Source organism: Lampetra fluviatilis, chromosome 78, assembly GCF_964198595.1.
Source record: "Lampetra fluviatilis chromosome 78, kcLamFluv1.1, whole genome shotgun sequence".
NCBI classification, from domain to species: domain Eukaryota; kingdom Metazoa; phylum Chordata; class Hyperoartia; order Petromyzontiformes; family Petromyzontidae; genus Lampetra; species Lampetra fluviatilis.
Window position 1 is genome coordinate 1,952,193 of NC_136352.1, and position 11,995 is coordinate 1,964,187.

The window sequence follows — 11,995 nt, forward strand, 5'->3', positions numbered from 1 at the left end:
GTAATAAATAGTCTCTAAATTATTTTATACAACCACATTAATGTCTAATATGCCATATAAAATATAATTTCTTATACTCTGGAACGGATTATTTCCTTTCCCTTCATTTCTTATGGGAACAATCGTTTGGTTTACGTCATTTTCGGTATAAGTCCTAACTTCTGGAACGAATTAACGACGTATGCTAAGATACCACTGTAAATGAAAGATCAGAGGGCGCCGTGAGGCCGTGGCTTTACCGAAAGACCCATATAATGTATTCCTGCAGTCACGACAGCTTTAAGTCAAGATTTAAATAAACTTAAACTCGAAACCAGCTTTCTGACGTCACCACTGCATTGCGTAATCGGCGTCAGACGCGAGGGGTAGGTGTGCCCCGCTAGTGACGTCATGTCACTTGCTGCTGTCGCGTGACGTCACGAGACAGCAGGAAGCTGCCGATCCGCGCGCGCGCGCTCACTGAGTTCCGAGGTGAGAAGTTCACATCGTGGTGGTTGTTGTTGTTGTTTACCCAGGTAGAGCCTCGCTCCTTCTCTCTCTCGTAGAGATATCAATTGAGTAGCAGCGAGTGCGGAATCGATGTCCAGGTTGGAACATTACAACGCGGGGCCTAGCCATGCGGGGCCTTTCCTCCTGCCCTCGCCTGATTGTATTTGCTTTAATTCTCTGCTTAAGTTTAATTTGTCTTCATCTGGCTCACTACTTTGAAACTTTGTTTCTATTAAGTATTTCGGTTTTTTTCTCTTACCAGGCCAGGCCCACTTCAGCTGCTATACTGCTCTTGTTTTCAGAAGCGACCTGCCGACAACAAAGTGGCTTATCAACGTGTGGAATGTATATCAGTCAAATACTCTAAACGCGTGGTGATGTTGACTCTAAATGTGCAGGGAAAACCCGGAGGATCCAGAGGAAAAACCACGCGACCACGGGGAGAGAGACACGCAAACTCCAAATATACATCCGTAATACAGGTTTGTTTGGGTTAGATCGTCTTAACTATATAAATGTGTCGTTAAACCCGCCACCACCCGACACTGCCAACTAGTAACGGTTGGTCACATAAACAGCACGTGGCCAATTCGTCACTAGTGCAGCACTACACCGGTTGTGTGTTGGAGAGCCAAGCCACAACATTTACAATCTGAGTACGACGTTTGCCAGTAATTACAACCAGCTTCATCAGGCGACAGCCAAATGTTGTGCCTTGGCTCTGTGGGAATATAAATCGGCTCACTGGGATTATAGCTCAGCATGCTAACCGTTGCACTACCGCTCCCTATTCATGCACAAACATCGAAATTATAGTATTTATTCAATACTAGCTAAGTTACCTGGCTTTGCATCGGGTCTCAATAATCAAACATTAAGAGTAATGTATTGCTATGCTGGCTTTATTAGAATTATTTAATTTTGCCAATGAAGTCTGTAAATGTGTGTATATTGTTTCTTGATTTGAAGCTTACATGACTACAGGAATCTGGTTCTTTCGGTAAAGTCACGTAGGTAGAAAAAAAATAGATCACTATTATTTTTCTACCTACGTGTGTTTATTGTCACGGTTTATTGATTGTGTTATACAATCGCAGGGCTTATTTGTTTCATAATCAGGACAGATTTTAAATTCGTTGCCCTTGGAAAGCTTCAGGATAGACAATGTTTGGTTGTTTTGTTATCTGGTGGGTTTCATCGAATGAAGCTTAAATTTTGGCATACTAATCGACAGAAAATTGGCGGAAGAGCTCTTTGCATCTCAATAATAGATTTAAGCTGCTGTTTCGCACCATGATCCTGAAGGAAAAGAAGTCCATGGTGGAAATCTTCTTTTGTGTTGCCAAGCCTGTTGCTAGGTCAGTTTGGTGAAGTAGGAAATTGTAGCCATCATCACCTTGCCAGAAAATAAGTAGACATTGAAGAGCATCATTGGATCGGTGTGTTTCATTTCTGTGTAGGGTATTGCTCCTCAGTTTCAAGACGATGCCTCGAGTGACATGTTGTTCAGCTGTCAAAATGACAGCGACTTCAGATGTTGCGAGTGCATTTAAGCAGCACTCATGTTGACCATGTGGCGTTTACTCGGCATGAATGACAACATTGTACTCTGAAGTCATCTTCTCCATGGCAAACTTGAAACTGTCACCATAAGAGTGTGAACATCAGAGTGTTCCTTATGGAGCATGTCTTTCCACAGCATCTTGGTGTTGATGACATTTTAGCGATGCTGGTGAGCCTGTCTAGAACTGTCAGACATGCAGATAGATCTGTGGTAATGTAGGTAGGTCATTAGGTAGTGGCAGCAGATTGCCAATGCGATTATGTACCTGGCCCTGCACTTTAAATGTGGGCATGTAGCCAGATGTCGGGATGAGTTGGTTTGTACCCAAAACATGTAATTTGGATGCATGAGTTCTATCTTCTGTTGTTGTTTTGAAATTGGCTTGCATAGGTCGTGTTTCCAGGTATCAGTACATGAATAGGCTCGGGATGGTCATTAATTGGTACAGTTACAGCATAGCTCTGGAGGGTCTCCTTTTCATGTCATTGCATGGCAGTAGCTACAAGAAGTAGACATGGAACCAATTGCAACTACTAAATCAGAAGTGTAAATGAAGTGAGGAATATGTGGATCATATTGCTATAAAATATAGAAAAAGTAATAATACTTGCTATGCTATGTAAATAAAAATAACATTTTGCTAACCATTGGCGCAATATCTGGACTTATCTTCATGTAAATCAATGCATAGATTTCTGTTTATATGATTGTTGTTATGGTTGTACTTTATTAATCCCAAATCTCAAACATTACATACAATGAAACAAGAAATGGTAAAAAAAAGTAAAAACAGAGCAATGTAATACAATACACTATTAGACATTATTGTATAAAATAAATAAGTCTATTCCATGTGCTAGTGATTTTTTTTTATATTTTTAGGCAGTACATGGCAGGAGATTAGTTTTTCAAATTTAAATATTTTTCTGGGTTGGGACTCCCAGACCCCCTGGAAGATTTGGTCCCCCCCCAATGTTGACTCCATGGCTACGGCCTTGGTATATAGCGACTCTATAGCAGTAGCTACTAACTCTATCGTAGGAAATACTGACTTTAGTAATATCTACTCTATAGTAGTATATACCGACACGATAGCACTATCTACTATCACTACAGTAGTGTGTGCTGGCTGTAGTAGTAGTTACTATCACTACAGTGGTATGTACTAGCTGTAGTAGTAGCTATACTAACTTTAGCAATATGTACTGGCTGTAGTATTAGCTAAATTTAACTCTATAGCCGTGTGTACTGGCTGTAATAGTGGCTATACTAACTCTATAGCAGTGTGTACTGGCCATAGTAGTAGCTATACTAACTCTATAGCATTGTGTACTGGCTGTAATAGTAGATATACTAACTCTATAGCAGTGTGTACTGGCCATAGTACTAGCTATACTATATAGCAGTGTGTACTAGCTGTAGTAGTAGCTATACTAACTCTATAGCAGTGTGTACTGGCTGTAATATTAGATATACTAACTCTATAGCAGTGTGTACTGACCGTAGTAGTAGCTATATTAACTCTATAGCAGTGTGTACTGCCCATAGTAGTAGCTATACTAACTCTATAGCAGTGTGTACTGTATGTAGTAGTAGCTATACAAACTCTATAGCAGTGTGTACTGTATGTAGTAGTAGCTATACAAACTCTTTAGCAGTGTGTACTGTATGTAGTAGTAGCTATACAAACTCTATCAGTGTGTACTGGCTGTAGTAGTAGCTATACTATATATATAGCTGTGTGTATTGGCTGTAGTAGTAGATATACAAATTCTATAGCAGTGTGTACTGGCTGCAGTAGTAGCTATACTATATCTATAGCAGTGTGTACTGGCTGTAGTAGTAGCTATACTAACTCGATAGCAGTGTGTACTGGCTGTAGTAGTGGCTATACTAACTTTATAGAAGTGTGTACTGGCTGTAGTAGTAACTATACTAACTCTATGATAGTAATCTTTGGTTATTTCGTTGAGTCATGTAGATAGAAAAATAATAATACAAATAAAGTGAATAATAACGTGAATAAAAAATAATAAAAATAACCATTAATGTAAACTGTAGCCTGGTTATTAAGTTTTGTGAGTGTACTGGCAGTCTATGACGTAGACTGTAGAAATGGTTATTCATAACTAAGAATAAGTCTATAGACTGCCAGTACACTCGCTCAGCTTAATAACCATTGCTACAACCTACATTATAGACTGCCAGTACACTCACCAAACTTAATAAGCAGGCTACAGCCTCCAGTATAGAGTGCCAGTATACTCACCAAGGTTAAGATGATGCTCGTCTACATTATAGACTGCCAGTACACTCACCCAGCTTAATAACCATTGCTTCAGTCTACATTATAGACTGCCAGTACACTAATCGAGGTTAAGAACCAGGCTACAGTCCACATTATAGACTGCCAGTACACTCACCAAACTTAATGAGCAGGCTACAGTCAACATTATAGAGTGCCAGTACACTCACCGTGGTTAGGAACCAGGCTACAGTCTACATTATCGACTGCCAGTACGCTCACCGAGGTTAAGAATAATGCTAGTCTACATTATAGACTGCCAGTACACTCACCCAGCTTAATAACCATTGCTACAGTCTACATTATAGACTGCCAGTACACTAATCGAGGTTAAGAACCAGGCTATATTTCGATTTAAAGCTTTCGTGACTGCAGGGATTCATCTTCTTGGTTCTTTCGGTAAAGTCACGTAGAAGGGAAGTAATAAAATAATAAAAATAAAACATAATAAAACCAGGCTATAGTCTACATTATAGACTGCCAGTACACTCAACCAACCTAATAACCATTACTATACTTTACTTGGTTAATAACATCCTTCCAATGATTGGTCAGTGTGTACCCATCTTCTCAGTTGAAGTTGTGTCTGTGTTTATATATCTGGATGGCTTCATGAACAAATCTTTGATGATAGCGGTGGGTTTGCAGAGTACCTTCGTCTTGTAAAAATCAATTTCGTGTGAGCCCACAGCGTTAAAACAATGATCAGCAATGGCAGAGGTATTGATCCAACCATGTTTCAGATCTGCCTTGTGTTCGCTAACACGTTCCGAGACATGTCGTTTCGTTTCCCCAATGTAACTGCTGCCGCAGCCACAACTTAGTTTGTAGACACCAGGGTATTGCATGTCAGGAATCACATCCTTCACATATAGGATCAAATCACGGATTTTGTGTACTGTGTTGAAACAAACCTCGATCTTGTGTTAGATTAAGATTTTTGGAAATATTTTTGGTAACCCCTGCTATGTATGGCAAAGTGATGGTTTTGATTGAATCCTAAGATGGTTGTTTCCCCATGGCTGGGGAGACAGCTTTGCGGATTGAACTATCAGAATATCCATTCATCCTGAGGGCTTGGTGTACGTGCTCCAGCTCACTGACTAGGTGACGCTGGTCGGAGATGCAACGGGCCCTATGGTGTAGTGTTTTGATTAGGGAATTCTTCTGGGCTGGATCGTGGTGGGAGTCAGGCTTTAGATAGGCATCCATGTGGATGGCTTTCCTGTAGACAGTGTCCCAACGAGCCATCAGGTCCCTTTTCGATCACAACATCCAGGAATGGTAGCTTGCCATCAGTTTCCACTTCCATGGTGAATTTGATAGATGGGTGTATGGAATTGATGTGGTTGAGCGTTAATATGGCTACTACTACGGCCAGTACACACTGCTATAGAGTTAGTACAGTGAGGGAAAAAAGTATTTGATCCCCTGCTGATTGTGTACGTTTGCCCACTGACAAAGAAATCATCAGTCTATAATTTTAATGGTAGGTTTATTTGAACAGTGAGAGACAGAATAACAACAACAAAATCCAGAAAAACACATGTCAAAAATGTTATGAATGTATTTGCATTTTAATGAGGGAAATAAGTATTTGACCCCTCTGCAAAACATGACTTAGTACTTGGTGGCAAAACCCTTGTTGGCAATCACAGAGGTCAGACGTTTTTTGTAGTTGGCCACCAGGTTTGCACACATCTCAGGAGGGATTTTGTCCCACTCCTCTTTACAGATCTTCTCCAAGTCATTAAGGTTTCAAGGCTGACGTTTGGCAACTCGAACATGCAGCTCCCTCCACAGATTTTCTATGGGATTAAGGTCTGGAGACTGGCTAGGCCACTCCAGGATCTTAATGTGCTTCTTCTTGAGCCACTCCTTTGTTGCCTTGGCCGTGTGTTTTGGGTCTTTGTCATGCTGGAATACCCATCCACGACCCATTTTCAATGCCCTGGCTGAGGAAAGGAGGTTCTCACCCAAGATTTGACGGTACATGGGCCCGTTCATCGTCCCTTTGATGTGGTGAAGTTGTCCTGTCCCCTTAGCAGAAAAACACCCCCAAAGCATAATGTTTCCACCTCCATTTTTGACGGTGAGGATGGTGTTCTTGGGGTCATAGGCAGCATTCCTCCTCCTCCAAACACGGCGAGTTGAGTTGATGCCAAAGAGTTCCATTTTGGTCTCATCTGACCACAACACTTTCACCCAGTTGTCCTCTGAATCATTCAGATTTTTATTGGCAAACTTCAGACGGGCATGTATATGTGCTTTCTTGAGCAGGGGGACCTTGCGGGCGCTGCAGGATTTCAGTCCTTCACGGCGTAGTGTGTTACCAACTGTTTTCTTGGTGACTATGGTCCCAGCTGCCTTGAGATCATTGACAAGATCCTCCCGTGTAGTTCTTGGCTGATTCCTCACCGTTCTCATGATCATTGCAACTCCACGAGGTGAGATCTTGCATGGAGCCCCAGGCCGAGGGAGATTGACAGTTTTGTGTTTCTTCCATTTGCGAATAATCGCACCAACTGTTGTCACCTTCTCACCAAGCTGCTTGGCGATGGTCTTGAAGCCCATTCCAGCCTTGTGTAGGTCTACAATCTTGTCCCTGACATCCTTGGAGAGCTCTTTGGTCTTGGCCATGGTGGAGAGTTTGGAATCTGATTGATTGATTGCTTCTGTGAACAGGTGTCTTTTATACAGGTAGCAAGCTGAGATTAGGAGCACTCCCTTTAAGAGTGTGCTCCTAATCTCAGCTCGTTACCTGTATGAAAGACACCTGGGAGCCAGAAATATTTCTGATTGAGAGGGGGTCAAATACTTATTTCCCTCATTAAAATGCAAATCAATTTATAACATTTTTGACATGCGTTTTTCTGGATTTTTTGGTTGTTATTCTGTCTCTCACTGTTCAAATAAACCTACCATTAAAATTATAGACTGATCATTTCTTTGTCAGTGGGCAAACGTACAAAATCAGCAGGGGATCAAATACTTTTTTCCCTCACTGTATGCTGCAGGGCAGTTAATAGATATTTGCTCTGCAAAAACAATGAGGTCGGAAGAGCAACGCCCACATGAATAGGTGGAACGCCGAGTTCCTAAAACAGTGGGGAGCACAGCTGGTTCATCTGTCAGTCATCCCTTGACACCTGGATCATTCCCATTACCTGCTGACAAGGAATCCACACTTACATGGCCTTAAATTGCACCTATCATGGCATTAGCAATGGGATAAGGTTACTTGCAATTCGTCATTAATGGTGGATGTTTTGTGTACATAATGTTAATTATCCATGTGAAATGTACGTGTATTTAAAAGTTTATCTTTGTGGGGAGCTGTAGTGCAGTTATTTCTTTGCATTATGAACTCAACAATTAGTTTGATTATTGCCAAAAGCAAACATGATTGAAAAGTGAAAACTGAACTTATTGTGGGCCTCTGCTATGTTGATTGATCGTAAATTAATTACATGGTGAAGTGAGGAAGCATTAATATTTAACAGATGAAGGTGGCCAGGCATGGTTCTGGACACACCACGACCTTTCTACCATGCCAGTGTGTGACAGTGTCAAGTTTGTATTTGCAGTAAAGTATATAAAAAATTGTGCATGGAGGTTAAATCAAAACAATAGTTTATTTTAGTTTTCCTCTGGAACTTTTTGTAAGAATGGAAACAGTCAGGAAAATATCCCAGCACATATGCAGCTGAAGTTAGATCTTTTTATCCGAGCATTCAAGCAAATCTGAATCTGGCTTCACACCTCTTAAGTTGCGATTGAACATTTAATAATGCATTTCTGCATAATAAAAATAGTATTATTATCAACAGCCTTTGCTATGTTAGCTGAATTTAGCTTTTTTAAATATTGCTTTTGTAGCCAGGCAGCCGAAATTGTGTTCTTGGTGTTTTGGGTTAACATTTATTTTGAAGCTACTAGGGCCTCCAGGCATATAACAATTTGCCCTCTCATTGTGTGCCTTAACAGCCCGTGTGATGAATTGGGGAATATCTTGAATATATGAATAAATATAGACGTGTAAGTCATGTGTGACTGTTAATATATTCATTCCTCTTGTGTCTCGATACTGACATAGATGGTGTGTATATTTTTTTCTGTCTGCAGCTGACGCTTCTTCTGACGCTTCCTCTGCAGAATTGGTCTGATGGAGAAAAGGCACTCAGTGCAGCTCGGTACAAAAAGGCAACAATGGGACCAGTATGCAAACAGCATGGATTGTACTGTAAATTTGACACAGGACCAGAAAACTCAAACAGGAGAGAAACCCTTCAGGTGCACCCTTTGCAGGAAGGCGTTTGCAGATTCATCGCATCTTAAATTACACCAGAGAACACACACGGGAGAGAAACCTTTAAAATGCACTGTCTGTGAGAAGTCATTTGCATGGGCATCAGGTCTTCAGATCCACCAGAGAACACACACAGGAGAGAAACCTTTCAAATGCACTGTCTGTAAGAAGGCATTTGCATGGGCATCAGGTCTTCAGATCCACCAGAGAACACACACAGGAGAGAAACCAAACAAGTGCAGTGTGTGTGGGAAGGCATTTTCAAGTTCATTTTATTTTAAAATACACCAGAGAATACACACAGGAGATCACCCCTTCAAGTGCAGTGTGTGTGAGAAGGAATTTTCACAGTCACCAAATCTTAAAAAACACCAGAGAACACACACAGGAGAGAAACCCTTCAGGTGCACTCTGTGCGGGAAGGCGTTTGCGCAGTCGCCACATCTTCATAAACACCAGAGAACACACACAGGAGAGAAACCTTTCAGGTGCACCCTTTGCGGGAAGCGCTTTGCAGAATCATCACATCTTAAAGAACACCAGAGAACACACACTGGAGAGAAACCTTTCAAGTGCAGTGTGTGTGAGAAGGAATTTTCACAGTCACCAAATCTTAAAAAACACCAGAGAACACACACAGGAGATAAACCCTTCAAGTGCACTCTGTGCAGTAAGGAGTTTGCACAGTCATATTATCTTAAAAAACACCATAGAACACACACAGGCGAGAAACCTTTCAAGTGCAGTGTGTGTGAGAAGGCATTTGCACAGTCATCAGTTCTTCATCGACACCAGAGAACACACAGGCATCACAAGATCCCCAAGGAGTGTCGTCTTAAATCGACTTGTGAAAGTCAAAGTGCTGCAATGAGCCCATCCCTCCTGAAAAAAGAACCAGAAGCAAATTCCAGCTTGGACACTATGAAATGTATCAAGGTGAAATTTGAAGAGGCGAAGGTGAAATGTGAAGAGGCGACAGTGAAGAGCGAAGAAGTGAAGGTAAAATGTGAAGATGTGATGAAGAGCAAAGAAGTGAATGTACAATGTGAAGATGAACATTCAACTCCAAAATCAGACCTTCACATCAATGGAGGCAACATGAAGCAGGAGGAGAATTCTGACTGTGAGGCAGAGCGAGGCAACTCCCAGCAGTTTGTGGAAGTGGAGGTGTGGGTGGACTTCTTTGACAATACAAAGTCAAATGGAGACCCTGTAGATGTGTAAGCTTGAGACAATGAAGCTCCAATAGATTCACCTTTGTCACAGGCCTGCAGAGTAAGAGCGGTCAGTATTTGCGGACCTGTGGGTTGGGTAGATCTCTAACTAGGAGCGAGAGCCAATAAGCTCCCAAGCATTCACTATGTTATAATAATAATATTAGCATTTTTATGGTGCTTGCTCAATCGCCTCAGCAACTCGGCGTTTTGTATCATATCTCATCACAAACACTCAAAAGAGCACGCCATTTGGAACCCACTGTTCTGATAGTGCATTGTCTTTTTGCTGTACGCCTTTCAGCGTCCTCTGGTCAAACACCGTTTGAGACTAGGCTTGAAAGAAAGCCGTCTCTGGTGTGAAGCAATCAGTTTCAAAGACAACGCATACATTATCAGAGTATGTTTTTGTTTGCATTCTGACCACAAGTATTCCTTGTAAAAGGTTTCAGTTTGGTGTATTAACATATCAACACCTGTTTCCAGAAAAAAGGAGAAAACATATTCTCACTCGAAGAGTATGTTGCATATATGCCTTTTCCAACATTTTTTTATTAAGAGTGATTCTGCCTATTTTTTTCATAATTTTGATCTGGATCTAATGCTGGGGCATGGAAGGGTGAGTGTCGTCGTCCCCCCCCGCTGCCTCCTGCCTTGCCACACAAAAGGCAGCTGGAGGATAATTACTCACAAACCTGTTTGGGAAGTCATAAAATGTAATATAAAAAACTGCAAACTCAAGTATCAGATCTAGAGTAATTCAAAAGAAAACAAAGCAAAATAGGTCAATCACACACGACCAAGATAATGTATTCCATAGGACCAGAGTCTCCAAACCGCCTTTGTCTCCCAGCAGCACATGGTAGCAATAAATTGCATACACAGGGAGGGTGCCTCCCCTTGAGATATCAAACACCATGAAGGAATTCCAAACCACGACGGAAGTACTGTAAACATTGCTCAAAACATACCTTGAGTCACTTACAGAATCAAAACTGCAAAAAGGGTACGGTATCAAGCTATAAGAGGTAAAATAATATTTTTTACTTCCAACCGGTGCACGAGAGAACACGACTTCAAAGGCCACAGCACCCTTCTTCGAGAGAGACAAAAATGTAATACCCCAACCGTGAAGGAAGGGGGGAGAACGCGACCGGACAGGGGAAACCCCCCGCCTTAATCTTCCAGATTAATTATTGCAGAGGGTTAGAGGACTGGAAGGACGCAATTGGGGGCAATTTGGAGCATCTATTTCCATTGATGGCAGGGTGGGTTGACGAAGGGGACAGGAATCAGGCCTTGATGAGACTTAACAGATTACTTCAATAAAATTAGAACACAAACACAACAGACAAATAGCTGTTCCTATAGATAGAGCGAAATCAAAGGAATTCCGGTCCGTTGTGAGAAGGTGAGCCGAGGTGGGCGAATTTCACATGCAATTTAACCTTGGAATGCGAGTAACTTGGTCTGCGAGTGTTTTGCAAGACGAGCAAACATTTTTCATAATTTTAACTTTATAAACGAGCGAGGTCTTGCAATACGAGTAGTACGTATACGCTTTGTCTGCCGAGCGTCACGTGATCACAACTGAGCCGATGGTTCTTCTCTCGCTGCAGGATTGTGGGTAATCGTCTCCCATGCTCGGTCTCAGTTGGCGTGCCTCACTCGTATAGTCAACATCCGTGCGAGCGTATACTGTTTACTATCGTGTTGTAACCACGTGTGTGTGCGTAAAGCATTTTTTAAATTGTGTCCAAGTGTAGTGACTGTTCTTTAGTAACTGTACTGCAACAATAGCAGTGTCACATTTCTGCAAAATCCTCAAAAGGAGGCAAAAGCAAGTGTCATTGGATAGGTTTCTTGTTAAAGTCTCACAAAAAGAAAAATATTCCAGTGAGCCAACAGATAGCAGTAATTCCGTTAGTGACAGTGAAAGTCGTCCTATACAATAACCCTCTCCTCTCTCTCGTCTCCCTCACACTAGCCACGATTACTTTAATTAATACATTTGATTACTTTATATTAAATGTAAATAATAAAAATATATTTTGTATTAATCATTTTACATTAATGTTTCTGGGTTGTGGAACGAAACATCTGAGTTTCAATTC

General features: G+C 41.4%; 1 protein-coding gene across 2 annotated transcripts; it reads left to right on the forward strand.

The window, feature by feature from the left end:
* The first annotated feature begins 415 nt into the window (after nucleotides 1-415).
* On the forward strand, nucleotides 416-11,636 carry LOC144953557 (uncharacterized). Of its 2 annotated transcripts, none has more exons than XM_078884122.1 (3): nucleotides 416-471; nucleotides 888-971; nucleotides 8,484-11,636. In XM_078884122.1, exon 3 carries the CDS (start codon nucleotides 8,524-8,526, stop codon nucleotides 9,889-9,891), a length of 1,368 nt encoding a protein of 455 aa, XP_078740248.1. In that variant the 5' UTR covers nucleotides 416-471; nucleotides 888-971; nucleotides 8,484-8,523; the 3' UTR covers nucleotides 9,892-11,636. The 2 variants fall into 2 exon arrangements, with proteins under 2 accessions (XP_078740248.1, XP_078740249.1); XM_078884123.1 differs by having other exon boundaries at nucleotides 8,514-11,636.
* The last annotated feature ends 359 nt before the right edge of the window (nucleotides 11,637-11,995 follow it).